The sequence below is a fragment of the Nipponia nippon genome, unplaced genomic scaffold (assembly GCF_047370975.1).
Source record: "Nipponia nippon isolate SJK-2023a ecotype South Korea unplaced genomic scaffold, ASM4737097v1 scaffold_2, whole genome shotgun sequence".
In the NCBI taxonomy this organism is placed as follows: Eukaryota; Metazoa; Chordata; class Aves; order Pelecaniformes; family Threskiornithidae; genus Nipponia; species Nipponia nippon.
Window position 1 is genome coordinate 130933998 of NW_028262336.1, and position 22462 is coordinate 130956459.

At 48.5% G+C, this 22462-nt stretch overlaps 1 protein-coding gene across 2 annotated transcripts; it reads left to right on the forward strand.

Annotated features, from left to right (window-relative positions):
* The first annotated feature begins 928 nt into the window (after positions 1–928).
* On the forward strand, positions 929–22071 carry RRM1 (ribonucleotide reductase catalytic subunit M1). Of its 2 annotated transcripts, XM_087758146.1 has the most exons (19): positions 929–1162; positions 2310–2398; positions 4130–4307; positions 4802–4902; positions 5557–5616; positions 6957–6996; positions 8550–8712; positions 9298–9439; positions 10091–10174; positions 10819–10980; positions 11571–11650; positions 12117–12318; positions 13284–13433; positions 17409–17630; positions 18053–18129; positions 18974–19109; positions 20315–20410; positions 21270–21458; positions 21801–22071. In XM_087758146.1, exons 1-19 carry the CDS (start codon positions 997–999, stop codon positions 21987–21989), a joined length of 2526 nt encoding a protein of 841 aa, XP_087614272.1. In that variant the 5' UTR covers positions 929–996; the 3' UTR covers positions 21990–22071. The 2 variants fall into 2 exon arrangements, with proteins under 2 accessions (XP_087614272.1, XP_087614274.1); XM_087758148.1 differs by lacking the exons at positions 929–1162; positions 2310–2398 and adding an exon at positions 3807–3824.
* Positions 22072–22462: the final 391 nt, after the last annotated feature.

Here is a 22462-nt window from a genome sequence, read left to right on the forward strand (position 1 = left end):
TCGTAGTCTTCACTGTGTTCGCTGCCTGACCTTTACTTCTGCATAAACTCAGTTCTGGGATCACGTATATGATGTCCTTCAAGGTTGGCTTGTTCTGGTCTAACGGCCATCTTGCAGCTTTCTTATTTTGTGGTTCCGCACATCTGCTCTCCCAAGGCCTAGCTGTCTAAAGTGGGATTATTCAGGAGCTTCGTTATCTTGCAAGTGTCCTAACTAGTCACACAGATTTACTTTTGTTTGGTTATGTCTGTTGTATAATGATTCTAATGATTTAAATTGACAGCTTCTATCTATATTCGCAGGTATCACGTGAAGGTCTCTGGTGGGATGGGCGCCCTTCATGTCACCCTCAGCTGGGGCACCCACTGCCTCGGCCGAGGATGGCCGCTCGGTGTCCCCCGGTGCTGGCCTTCAGAGCCCTCCAGGGGCTGTGTGTCCCCTGGGGGCCTTTCCCTTGCCTGCTCCCCTCCTGTCCCCGGCCCCAGCCCCCTTGCAGGAGGGCCTGGGCTGGGCGCCATGCTGGTGCGCGGGCCACCATGTCCCCCGCAGGCCTCTGCCCCAGGGGAGTGGCATCCTGTGCGGGGCACGGGCAGAAAGGGAGCCGTGGAACCGCCCCTCGTGTGGAGGATCGCGTTAAATATTACGTCTGGGCCTTGCGTTAGTATAATTATAATTGCCATTGTTATGGGGATACTGCCTATCGCAGGACGAGGGCGTTTTGTCCCTTCGCGGGCGCCGTACGTGGCGCCCTCGCGCCGGCGGGAACCGCCCTCTCCCGTCCCGACATCCCCTTCCGCGGGGAGGCGCGCTGTTCGCTGCCATCTTGGAAGCGGGCAAGCGGCGTGGTCTTCCCTGGCAGGGTGGTGATTCCCGGGAGCAGAGGGAGAGACGCGGGGACGGGGGACGGGATGAGTCTCCGCCAACGATGCAAGGCAGCGCTGAAGTCGTGGCGGTGGGGGAAAGGGGGCAAAGAAGGAGGCGGTGCCCGGAGGCAAGATGTCGCCCGCGGCCTCAGCCGGAGGGGTGGAGCGCTACGGCGGCGCCGCGGGGCCAGCGCAGTTGGCGGGAGCGGGAAGCGCCGAGACCGCGCTTGGCGCTGAGCAGCCGTTGGGAGGCCCGCGCGCCGGGACGCCGACCGCCGCCATGCACGTCGTCAAGCGGGGTGAGGGGGGGCCCCCCGCCGTGGCGGGCACCGGCCGGGCAGGGGGGCTCCCCTCGGCAGCGGGGGCGAGGGGATGGGGTGTCCCCCCCCTCTGCTTTGGGGGGTCCCTCTCGTGGCACCTAAAGTGAGCAGATGGGGACCCCCCCTCTGTCTTGGGAGGGTCCCTCCTGGGACGTGGAAGGGTGGGACCCCCTCTGCTTTGGGGGGTCCCTCTCATGGCACCAGGTGTGAGGGGACGGGCTCCCCGAAAAAGCAGAGGAGGGGGGTCCCTCTCGTGGCACCTAAAGTGAGCAAATGGGGACCCCTGTTTGTTTTGGGAGGGTCCCTCCTGGGACCTGGAAGGGTGGGATCTCCTCTGCGTTGGGGGCAGCTCGCACGGCACCGAGTGTGAGGGGATAGCACCCTGCCTGCATTGGGGGCACCCCAGAGTGAGGGAGCTCCCCCATGACATCAAGAGTGAGGGATGGGACCCCCCAGTTTGCTTTGGGAGACACAGACAGACCCACCCCACCCCCCCCCACATACACCCACACCCCCCCGCACCCACCCCCACCCACCCCCCACACACACAGAGACACCCACACCCACACACACCCACACCCCGGCACACACACACCCCCCCAGCACACACACCACACCACCCCCAGCAGTGAGCTTTGGGCTTGGTCCCCACACCTTTGATTAAAGGAGGGTGCCCGGCCAGAGGAGGGATCCCCAGCCTTTGGGGGGCTGGGGTGCCCCTCAGCTGGGTTCCCCATCTCTGCAGCGGTTATCCTGAGAATTGGGTTTATGCAAAATTTTAGGTGTAGCGAGGTGGGAATTTCTTGGCCCTGTAGCGGGTGCTTGTGCCTCTCTTGGCGTGGTGTGAGCTCTCTGTTTCTCTTCACTGTACTGAGATCTGTGCCTCTGAGTGGGGGATCCCATGTGTAGTGGATCATCTGCAGAAGAACATGCTGGGGTGGAGGGATAGCCCCTCTTCTTGGGCCTGAACAGAGAACTTGAACAGGTTGTCCTTGGCGATTCCCACCCCAGGTTCCCCCAAAAGAGGACTGTCTCCTTGTGTGAGGTGCTGGGCAGAAGGATACTGTGCTTCACTGGTGCTTTACTGTAACGGGAGCTGTTGTGACAGTAACCTCTTCTCCAACAGATGGACGCCAAGAGCGTGTCATGTTTGACAAGATCACGTCGCGCATCCAGAAGCTCTGCTATGGGCTCAACGCTGACTTTGTCGATCCCGTGAGTCTGTCCTTTTTCCTGCTGTCCTGTTCTCTGCCCCTTGTGGTTCTCTCCTAAAAGCCGGCAGTGGTGAGCAGGTGTTACCCAGTTAATCTCCTTGGCAAAAGCCAAGCGTGGCAGCCTGTACAGGAACTCTTGGCAAATGCATTCAGTAATGTGGTTCTTCTAAGTCTTTGTGTTCTGAGGTTTTTTGCTTCACAGATACGGAGTCTGAGACTGTGGTGGGAGAAAAATCAGTTTACCTGTTGTAAATTGCTTTTACCTAAACCTTGTTGAAGCAATTTAGCTTCTTGTGCTTAAAAAAAGAGTTGTTTGTTGCTGCAATTCACGTATTTTGGTTTTGGTAGATTGCTCTCAATTGCAGTCTGCAGAGCTTGAGCAATACTATATGGAAAGTAGCTCTTGATCCTCTCTTAGTAAAACAAGGTGCCCTCTCTGTCGGACAGAACCCTCTGTCATTATAATATCCCTACTTTGTTTTTTTGACCTGCGTAGGATTTTGAGTGCATGTTGATCCCACTCGTGTGAGCTTCTCCTTCCAAAGCCTGGGCAGAGGGTGACTCCCTCGTGGATCCGTTGATCTCTGTGAGGTTTTTACGCAGATACACAGACTCGGCCTGTTCGTTTGGAGTTGCCAACTTAGGCTCTTCCCATCTCTGAGATCTAATGATCTGTTTGCACATCTTAAATTGCATCTGTAAAATACGTGCCATTCATTCTGTACCGAAAGGTAGTGCTCTTCAGCTGTAGACAGAGAGCAGGAGGGGGAGCATTAGTGACTTGGTTACTGAAGCGCAAAGTATACTGGCTTGATCTCAATGACATGGGAAGCTGATGATGAAGACAGAAGCAAGATTCCTAGTCCTCCTGACTCTTAATATCCCTGTCCTAATAATAAAGCTCATCTTACATGAAGCACTGCATTCCTATTTATTCTGCAGTTGTGCATGACATCTCTCTTCCTGGAACTGAGTTTCTCCTTTTGGACTTGGATCTTCTTGTGCCAGATGCTTTACAAGCCAATACTAAAACCCCCCAACTTAACGTGCTCACTTTCAGAGAGTAAGGGTTGAAAATGACACGTCCGGGTTTGTGAGGCTGTTGGCACTTCAGATGCGTGTGGCAGTTACCACGTTAGATCAGACCTCTCTTCTCCAGTGTAGAATATGCTCTTTCTTGTAGTCATCAGTGCTAAATGCTTGAGAGAAAAGCAGAAAATACTTTAGAGATGGTAGATGCAGAAGTTTTTTCCCACGAAAGGTCCCAGCTGGCAGGTGAAGATTAGGTTAAGCCATGAAGCAAAAGCCATTGTATCCCTTCCAGGGTCAGGGTGTTTTTGCTCTTGTCATGAAATGATTTTAAGCACTTCCATGTCTCATCAGGCGTTTATGAAGTCAAGCTTCATTTGGAGTTTCAAAACTTCCAAGTAAGTACTGTTTGAATCTGACTTTTCTCCCTATGACCTTTGCTGCTACTCTATTCTAGCCTTTAGGAAAGTGTCTGCAGAGAAAAAACTGTTAATGATTCCGGATCGACAGTTTCTGCTTTCTTCACTCTTTCCTCATTCTCCTAGTATTACTTTAATTTTTTAGGAGTCAGCACTTCACCAAGAGGGTTTGGTACTGCTAATAGTGAAGCATACCTTACATCTTAAATGGTTGAAACATCGGGATTTTTTTTTTTCCCCAACTAACCTCCAGGTCGCTAACCTCCAGAATTTTCCTTTTTCAGGCCCAGATCACCATGAAGGTGATTCAGGGGCTGTACAGTGGTGTCACGACGGTGGAACTGGATACGCTGGCTGCTGAAACGGCTGCAACCCTGACCACCAAACACCCTGACTACGCTATCCTGGCAGCAAGGATTGCGGTGTCCAATTTGCACAAAGAAACCAAGAAAGTATTCAGCGGTAGGTCTCTTGGGGGCACTTGGATAGCAATTAGTCAGAAAGGGAGTAGGAGTTTTAGAGGATATAAATATGGAAATCTCTTTCTTAAGCAGAAGTTACTCAGTACCCGACCTAACTAAAAATGCCATGGAGATGAAAAACATGAGTTTTAGGCATGTCACAAGGAAAATTAAATTGCTTGGTTTGTGAAAAGTATCTGTATAAGTAGATTGATGAAAAATGTAACTGATTGAAGTTAGGTTGTACCCACTTGCTTTCCCATTTGTTATGTGTTATAAATGCTATTAAAAACATTGTAAGAGAACTGCATTTTTAAGGTTAACAGATCAGTAATAGTAGTGAGCGGGTGGGAGAGAAGGTGTACGTTTGTAGAGCTGGAGGGGGTTATTTTAGAGGGTGGGTAGTCCTGCCTGCTAACTCCTTGAAAACAAATGACAGGTGATGCATATATAGGTCTGCGGATGTCCTTCTTTCTACATACCTTTCTCTTGTAGATGTGATGGATGATCTCTACAACTACGTGAACCCTCACAATGGGAAGCACTCACCAATGATCTCCAAAGAAACTCTAGACATAGTTTTGGCCAACAAAGATGTACGTAACTTTTTTTTCACTTCTAAGTTTTTTAAAAATTCAGTGAACTAGTTCAGATAACTTATTTTTCTTATTTTTAAGCAAGCCATGTTTGTTTTAGGACAAAAACCCAATGCAGAAACCAGTGCAGGCGATAACTGCTCTGTTCTGGAGAGTTTAAAAGAAAGGATGTAGGAATTTCCTTCATGTGAGGATGTTTCTGTAGTAGAATCGATTTGCTTGGGTGTCCTCCTAGTCATGATCAGCACAACTAATTAATTTGAGAAAAACTACCTTTTGATGTAGCTGGTTTGTGTGCACAGAAGGGAGAGATGAGGTTTGGTTTCTCGTTTCAAGTTGTTCCAGGTCTGTGTTCTTACGGGGAAGCCACGTTTGTATTTTGATTCTCTCTTGGGTTTCGTAGTGTCTAGTCAGACTTCAGTAAAATGTAGCCAACAATTGTGCATTGTACTTGGAAAAAAAAAATGGTAAAACTGTGCATTTGTTGATTCAAGCTAAGTGCTCTTCCCTACTTTATTCCTCTGGTCTGATATCTGTTTCACTAGACCTTTGAGGCCAGAAATACCACACAATGATAGCGTTGTTATACCTTAATGTGGGGCACAAAAAAGCTGATTGTAAATGTAAATTTTTCTCTGTGTGATTTCCTCTCAGCGCCTGAATTCTGCCATTATCTACGACAGAGACTTCTCCTACAACTATTTTGGTTTTAAGGTAAAAAGCACATTACTCATGATAACGAAGACTGCTGCTTTGGTATTGTTCTGGAGCTGAGTCTTTTGGGACGGATGGGAATACTTGCAGAATCATCTAGATTTGGGCAAGGAGGGCACTGGAGTAGGTGGGACATCAGCGGGTTTGTAAAAAACAAAGAGTACCTGCACAAAGCAGTCGCCTGACTGGATGAATCATGTCCTTTCTTCTTGGCTTCCTTGGGTGCCCTTGGCTGCTATAGCATTTTAACTGTTGGGCTCTAACTGTTTCGCAGCAGATAGCACTGAATGTTGTTGAAAGCTTCCCAGCTCGTGCCATTCCTCAAGGAAATAATCTGATTCTTAATAAAAAAGGGATTTTTGGTTTTTCCCATTGTTTTGTGTAACGGTTGTTCTCAGTGTGTCATCCCACGCATTTGTCGTCTTCCATGCTGCTGGAACATCTCCCCCGCAACCAGTCCAGTCTACTGTGCCCCCACCATCTGCTCCTCCTGCTCCCCTCGTAACGTGCTGTTCTTTGCCGAATTGTTTTAGGGCATGATGCAGCGGGCTCTCCGGAGGGTTAGCTGGAGAGTATTTCGCTTTTCCATAGCACTGCATACTTGAGAGAGTTCTTGTGAATCTCTGTAAGAACTGGGGGTCTTTGCCTAGAGTTTCCATCAACACACCTGACAGGGTGCCTTTTGGTTTGGGGGAAGTAGTTTGCAACGAGGAAACAACTAGAGTGTGTAAAGAGCAGAGTGGCTGCGGAAACGGCGTAGGCAAGGATGGAAAGAGGGGACCTTGAAGGGGGGGCGTGTTTCTATACGTATACAGATACGGCATTCCTGACATCCCCTGCTGTAATTACTGCTGTAATCCCTTAGGCACAAGCTTAAAAGGCATCTGCTCTAGTTGTAGGCTTGCCATATTTGTCGTTTTGTGTGTTCAGCACCCAGCACTGCAGATTGTGATGCAGGTTGTCTGGAAAGCATTACTGTAGTATAACTAGCAATGCGTGAAGGAGGGGTGGGGTTGTGGAGAACAAGCACTCCCTTGGCTTCTAGTCTTTATTCACTGTGGGTTGAGGGGTAGCGTTGAACCTTGCAGCTGCATGCTCCATCGCCGCTCCGTAGAATCCTCGGTGTCGGAATCTTACAGTGGACTTCTGGGTTTTTTTTAGTCATTACTTACCTAATAACCTATGCCATTAACAAGAGGAGGAGTGGAAGGCAGGGTTGGTGCTTCTGTTGAAGCCTGGGATAAGGAGCATGAAGATGCTCGAGTTTGGAGTTAGTGGGATTTTTTTTTTTTTAAACTGAAATCTGCATGTCTACTAAAACGCATTCTCTCTTTTTAAAGACTCTGGAACGTTCCTACTTGCTGAAAATCAACTCAAAAGGTAAGAACTGTCTGTATCAGCTTAAAGTATTATTTAAAAGCCAAGACCGAGACTCAGAGCAGGAGTCGAGGAGGCAAATAGGCTACCTCAAAGCTTTCCATAAAGCATTCCAGTGAAAGCATTGAGTACTGGTTTAAAAAAATAGCAACACGTTTGTAGTAAGTGTTCTCTGGGCATGTGCAAATTCTTTTCTTAGGCTAAGAATCTAGCCCCTATGGTGGCGGTGGTATGCTTGCATGAAAAACAGTTGATTGTTAAAGAGCAGCCCTGTGGCAAGCTTAACTTGGGTGTTCCAAATACTGGCAGTGTGACCTGGACAACTGCTTTACCTGTCTGTTTTAAGGACCCTAGTGCTTTGAAAGCTGCATGTTATCTAGGATTTAGAAGATGAAGTAGTTCCTGTCCAGCTGATATCTTGTTCCATAATGCTAAGCACTTTTTAATAAATGTAAGTTGAAAGAGCTACTGTGCTATCAGTGACGGTTATTGCAGGCCCCTAGCATGAAAATCCTAGGACACCAGAAGGGTGAGAGGTTAATTACAATGTAATGAACCAGGAGAGCAATTGAGTGCTGGACTGGATATTTGATTGGATTTTAACTGTTAATGCAGGTGTTTTTTGTTTTGCTTTGTTTTGTTTTTTCCCCATGAGAACAGTTGAGGGTTGGAGCACGTTGTTGAGAAGGGCTATGCAGTCTCCGTCCTTGAGTTTTTCAGAACCTGACTGGATAAAGTCCTGAGCAAACTGGTCGGATTCTCTTAGCTGACTCTTCTTTGAGCAGGAGGTTGGACTGGAGGGCTCCTGAGGTTCCTTCCAACCTGAATTATTCTGTGATTCTGTGAAAACGATGGCTCTGAAGTGTCCCATTGCATGTAGAATCATAGAATTGTTTAGGTTGGAAAAGACCCTTAAGATCATCGAGTCCAACCGTTAACTCAGCACTGCCAAGGCCACCACTAAACCATGTCCCCAAGCACCACATCTCCCCGGCTTTTAAATCCCCCCAGGGATGGGGACTCAGCCCCTGCCCTGGGCAGCCTGGGCCAGGGCCTGACAGCCCTTTGGGGAAGAAGTTTTTCCCAATACCCAACCCAAACCTGCCCTGGCGCAGCTTGAGGCCGTTCCCTCTCGTCCCATCGCTTGTTCCTGGGGAGCAGAGACCGACCCCCCCGGCTCCAGCCTCCTTTCAGGCCGTTGCAGAGAGCGATGAGGGCTCCCCTCAGCCTCCTCCTCTCCAGGCTGAGCCCCCCCAGCTCCCCCAGCCGCTCCTCCCCAGCCTTGGGCTCCAGCCCCTGCCCCAGCCTCGCTGCCCTGCTCTGGCCACGCTCCAGCCCCTCCATGGCCGCCTTGGGGTGAGGGGCCCAGCGCTGAGCACAGCATTCGAGGGGCGGCCTCCCCAGTGCCCAGCACAGGGGGACCATCCCTGCCCTGCTCCTGCTGGCCACACTATTTCTGCTACGTTGTTTGTAGCTTATTCTATGACCTCTACGTCTGTACGGATCATAAATGTCATACTGACATTCTTTTTTCCCCCTTTGCTTTTTGTATTTAGTTGCTGAGCGTCCTCAACATATGTTGATGAGGGTGTCGGTGGGGATCCACAAAAATGACATTGATGCTGCAATCGAAACGTACAATCTTCTGTCTGAAAGGTGGTTTACCCATGCCTCCCCCACGTTATTCAACGCAGGCACCAACCGGCCTCAGCTTTCCAGGTACCTTTGGCTCTCAAATTTGCTTAATGCATAACTGGACAAAGAGAAAGTTTTGGAGATCGGGTCTGTTCAATGGAAATGCTTTTACAACTTCTAAAAATAGTAGCTGTGTTTCTGTGATTGTTTTATGAAGTTTTGAGAAGCTGCTGTCAAATTCAACTTCATCTCTAGTGTAGTCTTTGGGGAAAAATACGCAGGTGTCTGTAAGCTTCTAAAGCTAATGGAAATGTTTACATGGCTGCATTTTATTTAAAAGCTACTTATATGCGTAGTCTCCTGTAGATTACAAAATGAATCCTGGTAATTGTTTTCTAAAATATGCTAGAAGTAGCAAGCACAATTGATACGGTTTTAAAAATGTTTTGCTTTGATGACACAGGTCTCAATAATACAGCTATTGCTCGTGACATTTTCAAAAACTGTCCTTTATTCCACTTTGCAACCTATGCCTTTGCTTCATTTATTTGCTTTGCATAGCATGTTAAAGATTCAGCGTTTACCCTTGTTTTTCTGCAGCCCTGGTGAAATACTTCTTGACTTTTTTTGTTTTAATCTTTGTATGCTAAAGCTGTTTGTTTTCATTAGTTGTTTCCTGCTGTGCATGAAGGATGACAGCATTGAGGGAATCTATGACACTCTCAAGCAGTGCGCACTGATCTCAAAGTCTGCCGGCGGGATCGGCCTTGCTGTGAGCTGTATCCGAGCCACGGGCAGCTATATCGCTGGGGTGAGCGTGCGGATGGTGTTCCCAGCTGAGGTTAACCTGCTGGTTTCAGGAAATGTTTGTATTTCAGTTGCCAAACCAATGCTGCTTCTACCGAGTCAGTTTAACACAGCAGTCAGTCTAGCTCAGTAGTCCTTCCCTTTTCAGTATGCTCTAAGGCAAAAAGCTTGGTTTTCCGTGGTGTTTTGGCTTCCTAATAGAAGTCCTTCCAAAAAGAGGATCTTATTCCACTGTTTGATCGGGCAATTCTGAGTTACTTGTGTATTAGCAACCTCTGAATATGCTCAGAGACTTGTACGTTAGCCCTTTTCCTTTTCGTATGTCTGACTGCTCAAGATCATCTGTGGATGTGTGTTTGGTTTTTTTGTCACAGTGTACGTAACCTCTGCAAGCCTTTAGATTACATAAGGTAGAGGAAAGAAGTTAGGAGGTACATTTTACTAACTTGGGACCAGTAGCTGATAGATACATTTTTTTCTATTTAAAAAAAAAAAAAAAGGCGGGGAAGGGGCTACCAAATAACAGATTGGGGTGGTCAGTTCCTAGCTTTCAGCATAAGAGCTTTGCAGACTGCTGAAAGGCATACAGAAAATGTAGCCCCATCTCTTCAGGCAGTTGCTTTTCAGTATTGATGGTTTTCCTGTGCCTCTGCAGACAAATGGAAATTCCAATGGGCTCGTTCCAATGCTGAGGGTCTACAACAACACTGCCCGTTACGTGGATCAAGGTGGAAACAAGGTACTGGCTTTCCGTTCGATTAGAGTCGAGAAGGGAACCGCGGGTCAGAGGGGGAGGTGCCACCTCTCTGAGGGGTTAACCCAGTAACATCGGTGAGCTGATGAAGTGGTTGCAGGTGACACAGAATTAAAATAGGGCGTTTTCTCTTGTTGATGTTCTGGCGTTCCCCTTTCACTACGCATTTTGTCATGCAGGTGTATCTTTTGTTGTATGTCTGCTGCATGATATGCACGTGTTAGAGCAGCCTCTTGCGCTGGTTATTAGTCACTCCTTGAATGCGCTGTAGTGAATTAATGTATAAGACTGTAGAAAGCTTCTTGATCTGTATCCTTTGTCTTCACATAGTCCAGAGGTCAGTGGAGGCATAACACTATAAGTAAATCTAAGATTTGTCAAGCTCCTGTTTACACAGAGGAAATATATTTTTCTAAATCATTTTTATGGAAAATCTGGAACTAGTAACATGGCCTCGTTTCAATAAGTGAGAGCAACAGTAACGCAGAAAAGCATATTGAAATTGCCTTAACGAGACTCTAAAACTAAGCTCCAGTTAGTTTAGGGTATTGTGTGCGCTCAGGAGCAGTGCAGGAGATTTTATTTTCAAGGGCGACTTGTTCTGATGTTGATTATGTTTTATGTATCAGAGACCTGGGGCTTTTGCCATCTACCTGGAGCCATGGCATTTGGACATCTTTGAGTTCCTTGACTTAAAGAAGAACACTGGAAAAGAAGAGCAGCGAGCCAGAGACCTTTTCTTTGCCCTCTGGATTCCTGATCTCTTCATGAAGCGAGTTGAAACCAACCAGGTGAGAAGCTTGACTGGTGCAGAATAGGTCTGTTAACGGAGAAAGAGGCGATCAGCCCTGGGATGGAGTTCACGAAGGGTTGCAGAGCTCTCCTCCCAGCAGCAAAGGAGCTTCCTGAAAGAGCTGCTGCACCTTATTTGAGAGCTAGGCTGTGCAGGGAAAGAATGGAGTTGGAGAACTCCAGTGGGATACTTTGCTTCAGTGCTTAGTTTTGCAGCCCATGACTTATGTACTGATAACTATTACGCTAAATATTTACTCTGGAGTTTCCTTAAAGCATCAGAACCTTCTCAGTAAATTTATATGACTGCTTGTATTTGCTTTAAAGTGGGCTATAGCTTCAGAACCAGTCACTTCAAGATGAAAAATGCAGTTTGGTCATAAATATTCATGTAATTAATTTTTAAATAAATCCGACTAGTCTGATAAACATCTTCCCCATGTCTGCTGGCAGAGTTGGTTCCTAGTTTTTCAGGATGGGAAGTGTGGTTTTCATGTTCCTGTTTACAGCAGGATCTGCCGATGAACTTGAATGCCTTTAGTCAACAGGGTGCCTAAAGATTTTCTCTGAATATTTTTCCTTCTTACAGGACTGGTCCTTAATGTGTCCAAATGAGTGTCCTGGCCTAGATGAGGTTTGGGGAGAGGAATTTGAGAAACTGTATGAAAGGTAAGAAAAGTGAGCAGATTCTTAAGCAGTGGTCGTCCATTCACAGAACTGCCCTTGTTGTGTGGTGTCTGGGAGCCAAAGCACAGGTGTGTGGTGTTGGCTCATAAGTGGTCAGCGAGTTCCATTATCAAAGGGCAAAGATGGGGAATGTCTACTTACTATTTGCTTCAAACTGTGACCTGCTCAAGATAGAACTAGGTATGAATGGTTGTTTTAGTTTGTTAGAGGGAAATTCTGAAGTGATCCCTGCTTAAAGCGGTCGATGGCTTTGTTTTGAACGAGTTGTGTAGGATCTTGTAGTGAAAGATTTCTATTTCCTTTAAACAAGGACAGTTCAGAGTTCACACAGTTCACAAGTGAATGGGGTCTTGCCTGCCCGAGAACCTGATGTTGTGTCAAAAATGACTCTTTCACTGTTATTTTTGGTGAGCCTGGGAATTATTAAGCGACATGTGCCCTGTTGCAGTTATGAGAAGCAAGGCCGCGTCCGCAGAGTGGTGAAGGCCCAGCAGCTCTGGTACGCTATCATTGAATCTCAGACAGAGACCGGCACACCGTACATGCTGTACAAAGACTCTTGCAACCGGAAGAGCAATCAGCAGAACTTGGGGACCATCAAATGCAGCAATCTGTGTACAGAAATAGTGGAGTATACCAGCAAAGATGAGGTAGGTGGAGAACAGGAACTTGCACCATTTAGAAGAGCTGTGACCGCTCCTGTTGCAGCTTTCTAGAATATGTCTGACTGTTGGCTGGGGAAGGGAACAGGTAGCTAAGAAAATTCTGGGGCTGTTTTGACTCGAGTACTTACAGCTCTTGCACTGACTCTGTGTGTGATTTCCCTTCCCTTCCAACTCCTGTGGAGGATTTGGTGTATAAAACAAAATACCCATCAAAGTGCACCTCTGACAGCTTGAGGGAGAAGTGAGCTCTTTGGCCTGCTAGTAGCCGATGTAAGCATCTCTTCAGCTAATGATTTAGTAAAACCATACCTCTTACCCCAAGACTTGCACTTCAGTATCGATTCCCCCCGACTTCGCTGTGTACTACCCTAATCCTGGTGCTCTACGGATGTGCTGTGTTTGGACCGCAGCGTTGCGAACAAAGGCGAAGGAAGGACATAAATGAGTTAGTGCTAATACAGCATGGGGAATTCTAGTGCCGTAAAGCTCTTGAGGCTGTTGTAACTCAAAGCATCAGTTTCTAAGAAATTTTAGCTTACTTGTTTCAGTTCTCCTGGGGTTGGAAATAATATTAGTGTTAAAATTGTTTAAAAACAAAATGACCTAATATAGTCTGGATCTCACTGAGATCAGCTGCTGCTTCTGGCAGGACAAGAAATGGTTAGACGTAGTTGCTGGAAGGATGGGTTACGGGCAACAGGATTGACCATGCCAGAGAACTGAATTTTTATGGTGATATTGATACCTACTAAACCTTTTTGAATTGTTGTTACCCTTTTTGCAACTCATAAGATAGCAGGGAAATGAGGAGTGCATTTCTCCAGCCTTGTATGTTGCTTGGTTCTTTGTTTCCGTACAGCTTGGATAGAAAGCGTGCTCTGGGACTGAGATTGTGGTTTTTGCATGGGGTGTTGGCTGGCATGCCTGTTTTCACTGTGTCTTCTCCACAGGTTGCAGTTTGTAATTTGGCCTCCATAGCCCTGAACATGTACGTCACTTCGGAGCATACATATGATTTCAAGAAGCTAGCTGAAGTCACTAAAGTTATTGTCCGAAACCTGAACAAGATCATTGATATCAACTACTACCCTGTGCCAGAGGTGAGTGCCGTGCTGTACGGAGCTGATATGGGGCTGAAGGCGCGCCGAGAGTCTGGTGACAAAGGGCCTGTTCTTCTGTAGCAATCCCAGTTCAGTCTTGGGCAGCAGGCACCAGCGAGAGATTTGGTAAACCTGTTTCAGCTAATCGTTGGGAGTTCCATTAACTGCCTGTTGGCAGATGTCATAGAATAGAATATCCTGAGTTGGAAGGGACCCACAAGGATCATCGAGCCCACCTCCTGTCCCTGCATAGGACAACCCCAAAAATCACACCATACGTCTGAGGGCATCGTCCAATTGCTTCTTGAATGCTGTCAGGCTTGGCGCCGTGACTGCCTCCCGGGGGAGCCTGTTCCACCGCCCTCTGGGTGAAGAACCACCCTAACGCTCCCCTGGCATAGCTTCCTGCCGTTCCCTCAGGTCCTATCCTTGGTCGCCAGGGAGAAGAGATCAGCACCTGCCCCTCCTCTTCCCTCGTGAGGAAGCTGTAGACCTCGATGAGGTCTCCCCTCAGTCTCCTCTTCTCCAGGCTGAACAGACCAAGTGACTTCAGCCGCTCCTCGTGCGGCTTCCCCTCTAAACCCTTCGCCATCTTCGTGGCTCTCCTCTGGATGATCTCTAGGAGCTTTGTGTCCTTTTTGTACTGTGGCGCCCAGAGCTGCACACAGTGCTCGAGGTGAGGCCACACCAGTGCAGAGCAGAGCGGGACAATCCCCTCCCTCGGCCGGCCGGCCATGCGGTGCTTGATGCACCCCAGGACATGGTTGGCCCTCTTGGCTGCCAGGGCACACTCTTGGCTCACGTTCAACTTGCCGTCGACCAGAACCCCCAGATCCCTCTCCGCGGGGCTGCTCTCCAGCCTCTCCTTCCCCAGTCTGTAGGTACATCCAGGGTTGCCATGTCCCAGCCACAAAATCCGGCACTTGCCCTTGTTAAACTTCATACAGTTGGTGATTGCCCAGCTCTCTCATTTGTCCAGATCTTGCTGCAGGGCCTCTCTGCCCTCAGGAGTGTCCACGGCTCCTCCCAGTTTTGTGTCATCGGCAAACTTTGATAACAAACCATCCAGTCCTGCATCCAAGTTGTTTATGAAGATATTGAAGAGCACTGGCCCCAAGATGGATCCCTGCGGAACCCCGCTAGTGACTGGTTGCCAGCCCAATGTAACCCCATTTACTATAACCCTTTGAGCCTGACCCATCAGCCAGTTGCCCACCCATTGCATTATGTGTTTACCCAGCTGTACGCCGGACACTTTATCCAGGAGGATTCTGTGAGAGAGAGTATCGAAGGCTCTACTGAAGTCCCAAAAGATGACATCGACTGGCTTCCCTTGGTCAGCTAGGTGGGTAACCTTGTCATAGAAGGAAATCAAGTTGGTCAAGCAGGACTTTCCCCTCATGAATCCGTGCCGACTGGGACCGATGACTGCGTTGTCTTTCAGGTGTTTTTCAATACCTCCCAGAAAAATCTTCTCCATGATTTTGCCAGGCACAGAGGTGAGACCGACAGGCCTGCAGTTACCGGGGTCATCCCTGTTGGCCTTCTTGAAGACTGGGACAACGTTTGCCAGCTTCCAACTGGGACCTCCCCAAATTCCCAGGAGCATTGAAAAATCATTGAGGTCTTGCTATGACGTCAGCCAGCTCTTTAAGTACCCTCGGATGAATCCCATCGGGCCCCATTGACTTATAGGGATCCAGCTGGAGCAGCAAATCCCGCACAAGTTCAGGGTTGGTTGGGAGTTTGTCGTTCTCGCAGTCACGGTTCTCTAGCCCCAGAGCCCATCATGGGTGTTGAAGACCGAGGCGAAGAAAGCATTAAACGTCTCTGCTTTGTCTATATCCCTGTTTGTGAGGTGACCATGCTCGTCAAGTAATGGGCCGATGTTATTTCTCGCCTGCCTTTTGCTATTTATATATTTAAAAAAGCCCTTTTTATTGTCCTTCACAGTACTGGCCAGCTTCAGCTCTAGTTGAGCTTTGGCCACGCGTGTTTCTTCCCTGCAGTGGCAAACAGCATCCCTGTAGTCCTCCCGTGTAGCCTGACCTTGCTTCCACTGGTCATACATTTTCTTTTTTTGTCTTAATTCTAGCATAAGATCCCTACTCAGCCAAGCTGGCCTTCTACTTCGGCTGCTTGACTTCCGACATTTTGGAATTGCCTGCTCCTGTGCCCTTAGGAGGTGGTACTTAAAAAGTGACCGGCACCGATGGACCCCAGAACCTTCAAAAGCTTTTTCCCAGGGGACCTTACTGAGTAGTTCCCTGAGCAGCCTGAAGTCAGCCCTGCTCACATCCAGAGTTGAGGTCCTGCTGGCAGTTTTCCTCCTGTTACTGTAGATTTTAAACTTGACTGCTTCGTGGTCGCTGTGGCCAAGGCAGCCACCAATCGCCACGTCACCCACAAGACCCTCTCTGTTAGTAAGCAGCAAGGCGAGGAAGGCGCCTTTCCTGGTCGGTTCTCTTCGTACTTGTACCAAGAAGGTATCATCCAGATGCTTTAAGAATCTTCTGGACCTGCTTGTACCAGCTGTGTGCTATTCCCAGTTGACATCTGGCAAGTTGAAGTCCTCCATAAGGACAAGGGCAGATGACCTGGAAGCATCCCGTAGTTCCTTAAAGAATAACTCATCCATGTTGTCATCCTGGCTGGGTGGCCTGTCGTAGACCTCCACAGCGCCATCTGCTTTATTTGTCTGTCCCTTAATCCTCGCCCAGAGGCTCTCAGCTCTGCCATCGCCAACTGCTGCCTCCATGCATTCCAGCCCCTCCACTACATACGGTGCCACCCGCCGCCTCGCCGGCCCTGCCTGTCCCTCCTGAAGAGCCTGTGCCCATCCATCATGGCACGCCAGCCACAGGACACATCCCGCCAGGTTTCGCTTATGCCTATGATGTCATACCTCTGGGACTGGGCCAAGGCACCTAGCTCCTCTCGCTTCTTCCTCAGGCTGCGTGCATTTGTGTAAAAACACTTCAAGTGCAGTTCATTGTGCCCGTTGCCTCGTGGAGCAGCCTGCGGAATCTCACTAGCACTCAGCTCCTCGACCTTTGGCGTGCCATCCCATTGCTCACCGCTGACTCGGCAGGTGTTGTCCCTTCCCCCTTCCAATCGAGTTTAAAGCTCTGTCAGTCAGCCCTGCCAGCTCCTGGGCTGTGACCAGTTGTTAGTGACTTCTTAAGCTTCGACCCGGAACAGTTCCTTAGTGAAGCAGTTGTAGAAAAAGCCTCCCCGTGAGATGGTTCTGCAGGTGGAATTTTTTCATGTGCGTGGATTTCTGTAAGGCACAGAACAGCACTAGGAGGAGAGTGGGAAGTGGAAGAGAGAAGGATCCCGGAAAGAACCCAAGAAGGTGTACCCCGGTCTGGAGTTGTTGATTTTATCCATTTTTGGGAGGGTGCACAGACAGCTTTCTGAAATAAAGCGGGGAGAGGGTTGGTAATTGTTGAAGAGGAATGGGAGCAGGGTTTATTGTGTTGCGAGAACACAGCAAGGCAAGCGGCAGAGCTGGGCTTTGGAGGAGGAAATAAGCAAATACCCAAGGTGTGAAGCCAAACCTGATGAGGATCAGATTTTTCTAGCACGTACAGTTTGAATGCATGAGTTGCAATGTCTTCATGGGCCTTTTGGTGGTTTGTTTGTTTTTTTTTTTTTTTTTTTTTTCAGAAGGTGCTTAGTGTTCACTTCTAAATCATGGCTCCCTCTGTGTGTCAGGCTGAGCAATTAAAATCAGTGATCGCTTCTAACGAACTTAATCTGAGTCCTCAAATTCCTGCCCCTCCAAACAGCAAACAGTGGGGAACTGGGCAGAATTGGAAGGTGGGTTGTTGCAGCAGAATGGATGGCCCGTAAAAGTTAAGGCGGTGGTATGGATGAAAATTCCTCTCAGAGGTCCTATCCAACCTAATTTATTCTACGATTCTGTGTAGTTCTGCTAAAGGTAATTATTCTCTTTGCTTGAATGCCATGCAGGCTGAACGCTCCAACAGACGCCATCGTCCCATTGGCATTGGTGTGCAGGGCCTGGCAGACGCTTTCATCTTGATGAGGTACCCCTTTGAAAGTCCCGAGGCCCAGCGCTTGAACCAGCAAATTTTTGAGACCATTTATTATGGTGCTTTGGAAGCCAGCTGTGAACTTGCCAAGGAGCAAGGACCGTATGAAACGTATGAGGGTTCTCCTGTCAGCAAAGGAGTAAGTACCAGCAACTGTTCTGGGTCAGGGCCAAAGCTATGAAAAGCAGAAATGTGACTGTGCCTGGTCTTTGGTACAGAAGGAGACGTATGACTGAAACACCTTAGGCTGATAATATTGCAACAGTACAAATGGTGCTTGAGTTTTCCTCCGTCATTTAGCTTCTTAAGCGCAGTAAGAAATGCATAAGTTAAACTGAGGTGCAGAAAGCAATAAAAGGAAAGCAAGACTCGGCCTGTGCTGGCTGCCCCCTTTGGCGCAATTAAAAGATTGAGTGTTTGTAAGATTATGATACGGGAGCTTTGCTGAGGCTGAATTCTAGAGAATAGTTAATAGGAATAACAGGTCAATTTACAATGTGATTTGTAAAACACGGAGAAAAGAGCGCTCTGTCTAATTTGGCCTACACCTGTGTTCTTCAGATTCTTCAGTATGACATGTGGAATGTCACCCCGTCTGATCTCTGGGACTGGCAGGCTCTAAAGGAGAAGATTGCTAAGTGAGTAGTCTGGCACAGTTTGTATTAGATGTAAAGTACGTTCGATGTGTTCTGACTGACTAAAAACAAAAGATACGGCACAAGTGTAAAAATGGTCCTATGTGTTCCCCCCCGCCCCAGTAGATCTTTCTTCAAAACTGTTTTGTGGGTGGTTTTCTTTCATTTTTGTTCTTACGAGCCAGAGGGAGCCCACCCCCTAGACTCTGAGTTAGCTGAGCTCTTATTTCATCTTGGATGCATCAGCAGAATGGTTGGTGTTCCAGTTAAATGTAGCGATGAGTGAGACAGTCGGCCGGTCTTGGGAGCTCTTTCCCCGCTGCCAGGGAAAAGCAGCTGAGCCTGGAACATCCTGAAGACAGGAATCGTTAAAGCGTGAAGTGCCTGTAATGAATTTGCTCAATCTGTGTGGATCTAATTCTTAAATTTAGTAAATCTATCTACTGACTTGTGTATGGAGCGGTCTCAGGCTCTTCGTGGGCTGCTCGTGTTGGTTTTGCCTGAGTGCTGTGGAGTTGTGGAGTGCCTGACAGGTATTTTTCTATGCATCCTTTCTCATGACTAAATAATTTGGGAGAGCCTCTGATTAAAGATGAAAATAGCGAAGACTTTAGTTGTGCTTCCATGTTGACCCACGTTACAAGTTTAGGGGAGCTTCCCTTTTTTGGCTGCGGGTAATCTGAGGGTTTGCAGGTTACCCTGAGAAGGTGAGATTTCTGAGCGTGTGAGCTGAGAGTTCCTTATACCGACCCTCTTAGCTCTTAACCACAGTATATAAACGAGCTATTCTTGGGTCTTTTCTGTCTCACTTGGTTGAAGCTTTCTAACTCTTGACTATTGTTACTAGATATGGTGTCAGAAACAGCCTTCTCCTTTCTCCCATGCCAACTGCTTCTACTGCTCAGATCTTGGGCAATAACGAATCCATCGAGCCCTACACCAGTAACATCTACACACGCAGAGTCCTCTCAGGAGAGTTTCAGGTAAGCGAGGCAGCTGTGGGAAAGAGCTTTTCTGTTTTCATATCTTTGATGACTTTCACTGCTAAGAAAGACAAGATGGAGGCCCCACACGTGGTAACTCCGTTCAGTTAGATGTTCGTGTCCAAGGCCAAAGCGCCAAGGGGAACACCTAGCCCGTACCATGCGCTGCAGTAGTGCAGTTTTGCATATTCCACAACAGCCATTGTGGAATATGCAAAATTGTAAAGAAGTGCTGCTTTTGTCTGGAAAAAACCTTTATGAGGCCTCGGGATGGCCTGCAGGAGTCCTTGCTAAAGGAGTGATGGTTAGTGAAATTACTGAAGGGACATGCGCGCTATGAGACCACAGTGCTGCGTCGCAGAGTCCTGAGGAAAGAGCTGTATGTACAGCACTGAACAAATCTGAAGAGGTCGCGTAACAGCTTTACAGGTGCAGAGGGGCCTGTCACTTAGGAAAGAGCATGAGACAGTTGAGTTCTGGAGGCTGGAGTTAGCAAAGAGCTCTGTGTGAGACACGGGGACTGCCTAACTGTTAGGGAGGCCTGGTCTGCCCTACATCCCCTCTGGGTGTCCCCTCGTTGGTGTTAGGGAAAGCGCCCCGTTTCCTCCTGCCGGCAGATCAGATCAGGCACATGTGGTGAGGTCAGCACGAGAGGTTTATTAACCTGCTCCACTGTGTAGGTCAGCTGCAGGGCTGCTGGACGGGTGTCCCCAAACAGTCCCAGCAAGCAAATGCTCACTGGTTTTTTCCTCCCAAATAAACAACCTGCACCCATTTTGTTCTTTCCCCTTCTGACCCCAGTCTTGATGGTTGTTCACACCCTTATTTAGTAATTCAGGTTGTGGTCAGTGGCCCTGTTAAGTCAAGATCTCTCATACCTTTTGGCATTCCTCACGCAGGGGAGTTCCATACACCCCCCTTTCACATTTGTAACGTCCAGTAACTTCTCCCATTGCTGTCCTACAAGTTTCGCCCGGGTCGGTGCCAGCCAGGCGTTGCAGACAGCCTTCTGCGTTCTGCAATGGCCAGCAGCTGAAGAGTGAAAGTTTGTCAGTGCTGCACGAGGCCTTGTTTAACCATTTAAAAATCTGCGCACATTGGGGTGGATTCGCCTCCTCTAGGGAGGCGTGTCTGTGCCGTAAGGCAGGGCGTAAAGCTTAGCAGAATGTGCAGTGCTTTCATTCTTTGGCCTTTGCCCCTTACAGGTTGTGAATCCGCATTTGTTGAAAGATCTCACAGAGAGGGGCCTGTGGAATGAGGAGATGAAAAACCAAATCATTGCCCACAACGGCTCTATCCAGGTATGTGTGAAAAACAGGGGGAACGGCGCAGGGATTCCTGCTGCTCTGGGCAGTGCTGACTGGATGGCGGGGAAGCCTGTTTGCCACACAGTGCTTTTGAGGCCTGCTGCCCAGGACTCAGCCAGCCGGGGGAGGAAAAGCTGCCATGTGTGGCATTTCCATGAGAAATACGAGGGGCTGTGCCTGATCTCAGTGGTAATTGTTCCTGCTGGAGCTTGCCCGTGTCATAGCGAAGCCCAGTGGAAACGTACTGCTGATTATTGCTAGAACAAACACCAAGTCAGGCTGCGCTACTTCATGCTGATTCTGCAAATGTTTGGATTCCGTTATCATAAAGATTATAAACTTGTAATGTCATAGCAGGGAGTAGGCTTGAGACGGGAGCTGTGTATGCCATCCCGATCCAGAAGTTACACATAGAAGAGTCTGCGTGGGATGAATCATTTGTGCTGGGGAGTTTGAGATGCTGCTGTGACTGTTGTGCTTGGAGTCACGCACGCTAACAAAGTGCATCCCACTTGTCGTGAATTTTGGGGGGGGTACTAGCTGCTGGATTGCTTTTTGTCAGATCTCCCAACCATTTAGGACAAAACAGTAATGGTCTGTTTGCAAATGGCTTTTTCTCTCAAATTCCCCAGAATGAGCTGTCCTCTTTCAGCGAGTAAGGTCTCTCTATGCTTGCGTGCTTTCACACACAGAAAGCTTGGATTCAGTGAAAAGAGTTCAGCTGCAGAAAGCCTTAGTTCTGGTCAGGATTGCTGAAGTCTCCGCAGTTGGTGAAGAATTTGATTTTACAAATACGAACGTTTGGGCAGTCACTGGTTACGCTGCATTGGAAAACTCTTCCTGTTCGTTTTAGAACATACCTGAGATTCCTGATGACTTGAAGCAGCTCTATAAGACAGTGTGGGAGATCTCCCAGAAAACCATCCTCAAGATGGCAGCAGACAGAGGAGCTTTCATTGACCAGAGCCAGTCTCTCAACATCCACATCGCAGAGCCCAACTACGGCAAACTCACCAGCATGCACTTCTATGGGTGGAAGCAGGTACCGGGGAGGGGCGGGCTGGGGTGGGGGCTCGTGCAGAGCAGATAGCAAACGCGGGCTGGTAAGTTCTTTCATGAAAAGTTGGTCTCGCCGATTCTTAGAAGGGCAAACGGTCGTTTCCTTCCAGGAATCCAGCCTTACTAGTGGAATATCTCTCTAGAGCAATAAAGCTGCGGATGCTTTAGCGTTGCTCCCATGAATCCTGACCAGTAGACCTCGCGGTGAGGCCGGTGCGGTGGCACGGGCTAAGGGAGGTCGGCCTCAGCGGTTCAGAGTTTGGCTGTGTTGCTTGCCTGACCTCCAGCTGACGCCAGCTCTTAGACTCATGCTTTTGCTCTGCAGGGTCTGAAGACCGGCATGTACTATCTAAGGACAAAACCAGCTGCTAACCCCATCCAGTTCACCCTGAACAAAGAGAAACTCAGAGAGCGGGAGAAGGCCTCCAAGGAAGAGGAAGAGAAGGAGAGGAATAAAGCAGCCATGGTGTGCTCCCTGGAGAACCGGGATGAGTGTATGATGTGTGGCTCCTAATGGCTCTGCCCTGCGGTGCCAGCGAAGCCGTGCCACCTGGCTGGATTCCTTCTGAGACAGAAGCATCCAGTACAACCTCAGGTGCAGAGGCTTGCTGGAGCTGTGGCGGGAGGGGCGATGGCAGTAGTGTATGGTAGCTTCCCCATCCCGTTGGGGGCTGGTGCACAGGTATGGATAGGGTGCATAAGAAGTTTCTATATTGCTTTAGTAGCTGGGCTTTCTGAAAACTTAAGTGCTCTTGCATCGTCTTACATTGAACCCTGTAGGCAGGACTTTTCCCGAACAGACAGGGAAAGTGCTAATGTCACTTACCTGAAAGATCTGTCCTGGGGACTTCAGACAATTCTTTTCATTTACTAAAGACTGTTACTCGTGTCTTCAGAGAAGGAAGCAGACCTGACTGATATCTTCTCCTTTGCTGCGATAAGACAGCAGGAAAACATCCCTGGGCTAGGTGTGGTGTACGCTCGCTG